Raw genomic sequence first — 9,375 nt, 5'->3', positions numbered from 1 at the left:
GTGCACCGAGGTGTACTTAAACCGAACAGACCTGGGCCGGGATTCTGCAACTCGTTATCGATAATTTTCGATATCGTTAACTAGCGATAGCCAATGGCAAGGACGACCTTGGAGAAAAGCGTAGCTCTCATAGGTTGTCGCTAGTTAACGATACCGAAAATGATCGATATCGAAGTTACAGAATTTCGGCCCTGAAGTCGCATTCCTATATCGAGGCGAGCTTCGAGGAGCGTCCGCTCGAGCTTCTAACCGCCGAGCGCTGTCGTCATTCGGCAGCATCGGGCGCGCACGGACGTCGTAGCTGCATGGGGGCGCGATCAGTATTTTCATACGGTGCGAATCCAAAATGTCAGACATCGATAAATGGATAGAGATCGCGCAAGAGTGCAAATACCTGCCCGAGAATGATCTCAAGGTAAATAATCGCGGCGGCGGACCGTCCGCCGGTCCGTCTCGCGCGCGATCAGGTTACCCGCCCGTAACGTCACGTCTGCCTCTTTCTTTCTCTCGCCCGTCGCCGATCTAATCATGCCAAACCAATCTCTCTTATCGCTGCCGACAGAAACTCTGCGACATGGTATGCGACTTACTGCTGGAGGAGTCCAACATCCAGCCCGTGTCCACCCCGGTGACGGTGTGCGGCGACATCCACGGCCAGGTAAGTCGCCCAGGATGTACGCCCTAACCTGAAAAAAAAATCGGAGCATCATTTCCGATCGTTTCGTCGGGCGTGGAATCGTTGCTCGACGGATGTAGAGATCCTTGAGATTGTTGTTTCTCCCGTCTGCTGACGTCGTCGACGACGGCCATCGTCGTCGTCGACGTCTTGAAATCTCGAGTGCTTTTTTTTCGGCACGGTTTTTGTACAGTCGTTGATAGAGTCGGTGAGCGTCTCGAGTAGCTTGAGCTGCTTGTGCTGTTGCAGTTTTACGATTTAGAGGAACTGTTTCGCAACGGCGGCCCCGTGCCGGACACGAACTACATATTCCTAGGGGACTTCGTCGATCGGGGCTACTATAGTTTAGAAACGTTCACTCGTCTGCTCACACTCAAGGCTAAGTGGTCCGACAGGATAACGTTGCTGCGCGGTAATCACGAGTCTAGACAAATCACGCACGTTTACGGATTTTACGGTGAGCGTAACACGGTAGTGTATAACTTGCGTACACTCGCATACAAGAGGCTTCGATCTTACTGGTATTATTATTCTCCGTTGCAGATGAATGTCAAAACAAGTACGGTAATGCCAATGCATGGAAGTACTGTTGTAGGGTGTTCGACTTGCTCACAGTTGCTGCCGTGAGTATTTTTCTGCAACGCAAGAGATTCAGCGAGGATGATAGTTTGTACGCTTGACGCTTAAATGAGATATTTTGTTGCAGTTAATTGATGAACAGGTTCTTTGTGTACATGGTGGGTTATCTCCGGCTATTAGGACACTAGATCAAATTAGAACGATTGAAAGGAATCAAGAGATTCCACACAAAGGTGTGAGAGTGATTGGAATACGTGAATTTTAATCGAGATGTCTTACTGCGCCGAGTTAGTGCCAGACGTAACGGGCAAACTGCAACGATGTGTTTCTTATTCGATTATTACCTTTGCAGGTGCTTTCTGTGATTTGGTCTGGTCCGATCCAGAGGATGTGGAAACGTGGACGGTGAGCCCGCGCGGGGCGGGCTGGCTGTTCGGCAGTAAAGTGACTTACATGTTTATGGAAGTAAACGATCTTAAACTCATCTGTAGGGCACACCAACTAGTTCAGGAAGGTGCGTTCTCAACGCTCTTTTAATCTGTCTTGCAACTTAAGTTTTTCTACAACGCTGACAACGCGCGTCTGTTGGTCCTGCGTTACAGGTTATAGGTACATGTTCAATGACAAACTCGTGACGGTGTGGTCGGCCCCAAATTACTGTTACCGGTGCGGTAACATAGCTAGTATCTTGCAACTCACGAGCGTGGATCAGAGAACACCCGTGCTGTTCCAGGCAGTGCCTGATTCCGAGAGGGTGATCCCACCGCTGACTCCCACTCCGTACTTTTTGTGATCTAACTTAGTGGCCGATCTGTACGCAGGAAGAAGAAGAAGAAGATGCGGGAGGGAAGTGTCCGTGTCTAGACTTTATGGATTCGCATGACTCGATCGCAGGTCCTGGTCCACCACGATGAAGAGCCACACACACACGCGCGCGCGCGCAAATTCACGAGAATAATACGTATGTCACAAAACACACACCGAAACACACGTAACTTCCTAGAATTTTGATTCCCTTAAAAGAAAATAAAAAAAAGCAAAAAAGATAAAAAAGAAGAAGTGGAGGAAGAAGAAGAAGAAGGAAATTGCTCGAATGCGTTCCACGAAACGAAACTTGTGCGATACCGAGGAGGACCGAATTCGTCGCGTGATTGCTCTCGTTCAGGGAATGTTCTTTAGATTTTTTATCAGAACTTTATCAGGTTTTACATGTTGTAAAGCTAACTTTTATATATATACATAGTGTCTGCCATCGCATCAGCCTGATTTTTGTAGTTCGCGAAAGGAGGGGGGGGGGGGAATACACATATTTTGCAAATCGGGGCAAACGTGAAAACGCGGTTCTGTGGTCTAGACGCTTTTGCTGTCTACTGTGTACATTCTGTAGAGCATTCGTATCTCAGAGCAGCATCGTGGACTTCGATGTTCAAAGGGACTAAAGAGCTTCTAAATAATTTATGAACGCGAGTAAAAAGATGTACGCGAATAGTCCAGTGCTGCGTGTGTGATCGATCAAACCGAAAGAGTACCGAGGGAAAGAAGAAAGAAACATTCATATCACACATTCAAACACATTCCGGCAGCGCACCATCCGAGTACAGTTGAATGCTTCTCTGATATCGCGATCGTCGTGCGTAGAATTCAGGTTTATCAACAAAGCGTGAGCATATATAGTACTGTTAAGGTCTTCCTGAACAATGTAAATGGTCTGTTTCCGGTTTAGGTACTGTGTGTGCTGCGTGCGGTTCTCTTTTCTCTTCTCTAGAATCGCGCGATTAGTGATCCTAGCGAGCAAATCATATTGATATACGGCCCGGCACTTCCGGCCGAGGTACAAATAGCGTGTAGCGGTAGCCAAAGTTCTCCCGCCTAGGTAAGGGAATCCGGATGATAGCGGGATATCGTTCTACCATCTCTGTAAAGGTATTCCCGTGTCTTACTTTTATGCACATGACATTTCTTTTTTATAAGCTTAATTTTATAAGGGAAATTCTACGCTCAATATTACCTCCATCACCCGATATATACACACGAGCACACTTTCATACTCGCTCACCTCACACACAGATACATACACGTTTACACGAATTGATATTCCGTTCGGAAAAGGAAAATATTCGTTCGTCGCACTTCTCTATACATGTACAAAGCAATATTTTTTCGAATACCATTGTATTCTCCGAATCTTTGTACAGGTTTCCGATATATCGTATGCCAAATCGCTGTCGTACTAAATAATCATAATTAGCTAATTGTCATAAGTTCATTAATGTAGGGAGCAACTTTAAAAGGAAAAAAAAACCGAGACCCTTAGCAATGTGCCTCTAAATTAATAAGAGCGTTTGTGTAAAAATATAATACGATACGATAACTGATACGACATAATTAACGGGATGCACACCGGCCATTGCGTATATAAATAATCATAAGCCTGAATTCTGATCATCGATTTTTGCTAGCTCACGATAACTCCTAACCGATCACAGACCCGACAGAAAAAAAAAAAAAACGGCATCGGCATCGTGGCACTGGCTGTCAAGTTGAGACTACTCTATTTTGAATTTTGTGATATAGAGAGATCGAAGGAGGCGCGCGCAATGATCATGTCGACGTTTATAACGACTCTCCTTGTCCGCGCCGTTCGCGAGGTGGTTCGCGAGGACCCGTTATCCGCAAGAGACGTAATGGACTTTTGAACAGTGCCTTCAGAACTATAACATGACGGTCTACTAGAAGTATAAAAATGCTTTCTTACTGACACATACACACACACAGATAATCATAGACGAGTTAACCGTAAGGACACAGGGGATCGTGCATAAATATACACATATGCCAGAGCTTAAACGCATGATGACGCGAGGAAATTTTTATCGTCCTTTCTCTGCATTTTTCTTTCGTCTCTCCCACGGACTTTTTTGGAATCTGAACCCTTTTCCAGTCGCGGAGCTTTCCTACGATATTTATGATTTTACGATTTTTTTACGCTTCTTTTAGATCCGTTCTTACGGATACGATCGTTTTGCGACGTCGCAGCGCGCGGGATATTATCCATTTGTACCACATTTATCGCAACGTACGATTTATGCGATGCTTTACGCGAGCAAACGCGCGTCGCGTTAGGTAGACGCGAAGAGCGCACCGAGAACGAATCGACAGACACGGAGCTTACGTTACAAACTCGACTCGCTACATTTGCAAGCCTCCGGGTCGTGAAACGGAGTCGCGACGACGACGAACACCCCGCGTGCGGTACGGGTATCCTAAAAAAAATAAAATAAAAAATCCTAAAAAGTATTAGCCTCTGTATGTCTACTACCGGGGTGTTCGCGGCGTTTCGCCTTCTGGAATGTCTCTGTCTGTGATCGCTTTAAATCTTATCGAAGTGTCCAAGCGCTTGCGGCGACTCCGATGTCTCAATGGATCGGCGAGCGCGCGAGAAAGAGAGCGAGGGGAAAGCGAACGAATAAAGACAATTTGCAAGATAAATAAATAAAGAATAACGAAGACTAATTTAGCTTAATTGCGCTCCGTGCGGGAGCTTGAACACTGCGTATAATCCTTAAAGATCTCACAGGTAGACATCATTTTAAAACGATCATCGTGTACCTTGAAAGTATAGACTTTGTTATGTTAATGTAATGAAGAACGTCTGTAATAAAAATGCGCATGAAATTCGCATTCGGTCGCATTGGTCAATGCTCAACTCCCGGCTCGCCTGTGTTCGTTATAGTGATAAGCGAGAACAAGTACAAATCGCACTGCGGGAGTGATAAGGGACAGCAAAGGGGGTGTGACAAGATACGTGAATAAACGGCGAATGAGTTTTTTATTAATCTTTAATCAGTTTATTTACTCGTAATAATATTATTTTCATCATCATATATATATATATATAATAATTCTATTTACTCCTTACTCTCTATTTATATATATATATATATATATATTTATATATAATAATATAGTGTATTTATGTTCAGTATGTATAATATATTATCTACATTTATAATCCCTATATGAAAGGCATCTCCAAACAGACTTCAGATTTACTTTTCTTTTTTTTCTTCTTTAAATATCTTATTTATTCATAAAAATAGAGGGGAGGGGGGTTCACGCGCCGCCTGTGAAATTCGGCCTGCTCTGCCCGGAACCGTGAACCTGTCAAGCCCTCGATCGAGTTCGTCGAATAACGACAAATTAATACGAGTCTTTGTCGACACATCCGGGTCTTGTTCCGTCCGTAACAATTTCGAGTTTAAGGTACAGCGCGATTTACTATGTACATCGCGTATTGCGTCTCGAATCACGTTACGTTACGCGAACCGTTGCGTTAATTAATTTTGCAGTGGAATTCGAACAACGACGAATGCAGTAACAAATGCAATGAGCGAGCTTCGTCGTTGACATCCGTGAGACTCTCGTAACTCTCGAGGAAACTGATAGCACTAATCGCAATTGTAAAAGTGACAAAGTGATGACGACGAAAATGCCGTGGGATTTCAAGAGAGAGACAGTCGTGCTGCGTGCGACCGACGCCGCGGTCGGGTGATGGTTTCAAGTCCATCGAGATTTTAACGCGATTTTAAACCATCGCACCACCGAAATCTGCGATCTTCAGTCTTTCGATTATTTTTACTCCCGTATCTACAATTAAATCTACAATAAAAAAACCTCGCGAAAAGTATGATGCTAACTATCTGCTATCAACTATTGCCAGCCAAAAGACAACAAATTTGATACAGAAGTTGTTATTAACGATTAATTCGACAAATTGGTGCCAGGAACGTAACAGAGCTTGCTCACAAAATCTAAGAACAGATTGGCGGCAGAAACCGAGCAGAATCTGCAAACATGGCTCGAAGTCGGATTGTCGACAGAAACCGAGCAAGATCTGCGCGCGCGGAATCTAACGGCAGATTGGCAGCAGAAACCGAGCAAGATCTGCGCGCGCGGAATCTAACGGCAGATTGGCAGCAGAAACCGAACAGGATCTGCAGCTTTTGACAGTATTCAAATTTACACGGCTATGAACATGTGTTTTCGCTGCGCACCGCTATGCGGTGCACACGTCGAGTTCTTACTCGATGTTAAGATTTAGCCTAACAGTTATATAAGTTAATATACGCGCCTTGGCATGATAATATTAATTTTTCTGAAAATTTTTGCACTCGCGGCACAGAGGCTCCCATGGACAACGTCCATGTAGTTCACGCACGCCACGAGCAATCTGAAGTTCGAAAGCAAAATTCGGACTTCGGATTAGAATAAATTAACAATAAGAGAGAGATTATGCAACGAACTGTCAGAAAGACACATCAAGCCAAATGTACTTTAATTTAACAAACAAACAAATGCGTTCTTTTAACAATTTATAGTGTGTTAAAAGTAAACACATGCTTTAATACATCGTAAATATGAATGGCCAAAAGCTGCAGATTCTGTTCGGTTTCTGCCGTCAATCTGCCGTCAAATGTTAACAGATCCTGCTCGGTTTCTGCCGCCAATCTGCCGTCGGAGTCTGTTAGCAGGCTCTGCTGGCAGATCACTATCCTAACGCGGACATAACGGATGCCAATTTGCTATCAACTTCTGCAGTAATCTGTTGCCAATCTGCTGGCAGATTGCACACATTTTGCTTACTGGGAACGTTTCGTTTAGCAGAAAACAGGAGGGAGGAGTATTACGAGCAGTAATGCACGCCGTGGAAGAAAGGGATTCACGCGCGCGCGCGCGCGCGTGCAAATCGAAAAGCACACACATGATATACGCGTTTTGTGTGCGTCTCGTCGCACTGTAACAAGGAAATTTATCACGAGATGGATATCGACGAGAGACGCCTTCGCGAAGGGCGACGCCACTAGAGTTCCCGGCAGAGCGACGTTTCACACGGCGGCGCCGAAATCTCAGTTACAAAAGGAATATAATCGAAGGTAAACGAGATAATAAAAACGTACTTCTTCCTAAACGTAGGTAGAAATTGGTAACTTTTGACTCACTCATTGAAAAAGTATCTCTTTCTCTCTTCTTTCTTTCTCCCTCTCAGTCTCTCACGCGCGCATACACCCATTCTCTCTCTCTCCCTCTCACCCTTTTTCTCCCTTAATCAATCCGGCGCTCCATGTTTCTCTTCCTGACTGTCGTTCCTGGGTTAAACGTTTGCATTTCTTCTTGTGCCGTTTCCGATTTAATTGCAGCGGGAGACGCGCCGCCGGTTTCCACGATTCAAGATCCAAGAGCAAGCGGAGGAACGTGTGCTATCGATGGCTACGTCGTTTCTCGTGAAGAACGAAGAAAGAAAAGAGGAAAAAAGGCGCGATAAGGATCACGATAACGATATAGTCGAGCTATGAGGGATTACATTAATTTATGCCGGTTGTAAATATATACTCAGCGCCGGCAAATCAATTAAATGCAACAAGGCACTGGAGTCGTGTAGCACCAGGACCGATGCGATCCGCCGTGCTAAATAGCGACACAGGTCCGACCAAAGCAGTTCCACGATGTCGCACTGTCATCGTTCAATGCGTTCAAGTATCGCGATCGAGTCGACGAACAAAGTAAATGCGCGAAACATTTTTTTCGCACAGTCCGAAAAACAAACGGGCGTTTTTTCCGAAAATGTGTGGAAATCCTCTAGTCTTCCAAAGTGTTTTCTGAGTTTTAACCGGAACTAAATACACTGAGCTACTTCAAGCTAAATATTTTTTAAAGTTTCATTAAATTTGTTACCCGGGAGGTTGCAGGAAATCTTAGAAGCACGCTTGCGATATTTACGTTCTTTTAACTTCGTTAAGATGTCTTCTAAAACACGTGCGTAATTTGTGCTCTATACTGTGCCGGTAAATGCGAGATAATGGAAGGAAGCGAATATGTAACGAGAGAAATAACGAGAAACTTTTGCGCGCACGTTCCTCCACTTGCTCTCGATCCGACGAAACGCGGCGGCGCCGCTCGCTGCCCGCGTGCGAGCACAAGTATTCAACACGGAATTATACAAAGACAGGACTAGTACTTTCAACATAGTTATTATTAAATCTTTCGTACAATATGTACACAAAGTTGAACCCACAAACGAGAGGCGCGCGTACCGTTGTACGTGCGTTTCCTTTCTTTTTTTTTTGTTTTTTCTTCTCCCTTTTTCGTTAAATCTCTTTTTCTATCTTTCTTTCTTTTGCTCGGTAGACTCTCACTCGCACTTAAATATTAAAGGGTTGGGCATGATAATACTCTTTGTAGTATAATGCCCTAAGTCTTGCTGATCCAACGCTTTAACTCTCCCGTAAGCAGCTGCTGTACTCCCAGACATCGATGCACATTTTTTTCTTTTATAAAATATATCTACAGGATGTCCTGGGACACTCGGTTGCTCCTTTTGTCCTTCGAACCTTCGACTAACTGGATTCTTTCGACAGAAACATCTTTTAAGATCGGATCCTAATACATTATTTAAATTTAATTTCCAAAACTAAATAATAAATTGATAACTAAACAATAAGTTCTTAAAGTTAAAATATACGTAACAATTATCTAAAATTGTCTGAAGACTAAGCTCGTTTTATTTTTTGTTCCGAGATATAATTTGCTAAATTCCCTTCGTGTTCAATTGTCGAATAAAATTAAGCATTAAAAAATTTTTAAAATTGCGAAAGATAAATTGTGTAGAAAGATAGACTCTGTATCACTCGAAGGATCCACAGACGAAAGGAGCAACGGCAGTCCTAGGAAACTCTGTGAAAAATATGTGTATATATATATGTATATAATATACATACACGTATATTTATATAATCTACGAGATAGTCGAACTCGGCGCTTTTTTCCCAAAACTCTTTTCTCTCGCGACCGACGGCAACACTCGTATGTGCCACTTGTATGTACAACACTAACAATAAATAGGACGCGACACGAACAAACTTCTTGGCGGGAAGTACGCAACGTTTTACAAGCTAACGATAAGAAGAGAAGGGACGAGAGGAACGTAGGAAAAGATGGTAAAAAGAGACAAAAGAGAAAGCGAACGGTAATGTGACGCTTTCACGTACATCTTCGTGAACATATTATATTGCACTAGCTGGCTCGGCAGGAAGTACACCGATAAAAAAAGGATTGATCTCCTC

At 43.7% G+C, this 9,375-nt stretch overlaps 1 protein-coding gene across 1 annotated transcript; it reads left to right on the top strand.

The window, feature by feature from the left end:
* Positions 1-260: 260 nt before the first annotated feature.
* Positions 261-4,936, top strand: LOC105275047 (serine/threonine-protein phosphatase 6 catalytic subunit). The gene is made up of 7 exons (XM_011331671.3): positions 261-415; positions 563-658; positions 926-1,133; positions 1,220-1,299; positions 1,383-1,488; positions 1,608-1,769; positions 1,858-4,936. Exons 1-7 carry the CDS (start codon positions 347-349, stop codon positions 2,046-2,048), a joined length of 912 nt encoding a protein of 303 aa, XP_011329973.1. The 5' UTR covers positions 261-346; the 3' UTR covers positions 2,049-4,936.
* The last annotated feature ends 4,439 nt before the right edge of the window (positions 4,937-9,375 follow it).

This window comes from Ooceraea biroi, chromosome 8, assembly GCF_003672135.1.
Source record: "Ooceraea biroi isolate clonal line C1 chromosome 8, Obir_v5.4, whole genome shotgun sequence".
NCBI lineage: Eukaryota > Metazoa > Arthropoda > Insecta > Hymenoptera > Formicidae > Ooceraea > Ooceraea biroi.
The sequence above is the reverse complement of the archived record's forward strand: the minus strand, read 5'-3'. Positions and strand labels throughout refer to the sequence as shown.

Excerpts from the sequence above, each read along its gene's own strand:
- LOC105275047 (XM_011331671.3), top strand. The coding sequence starts at position 347 with ATGTCAGACATCGATAAATGGATAGAGATCGCGCAAGAGTGCAAATAC. Across the intron at positions 659-925 it reads GCGGCGACATCCACGGCCAG|TTTTACGATTTAGAGGAACT; the intron begins GTAAGTCGCCCA and ends GTGCTGTTGCAG. Across the intron at positions 1,134-1,219 it reads GCACGTTTACGGATTTTACG|ATGAATGTCAAAACAAGTAC; the intron begins GTGAGCGTAACA and ends TCTCCGTTGCAG.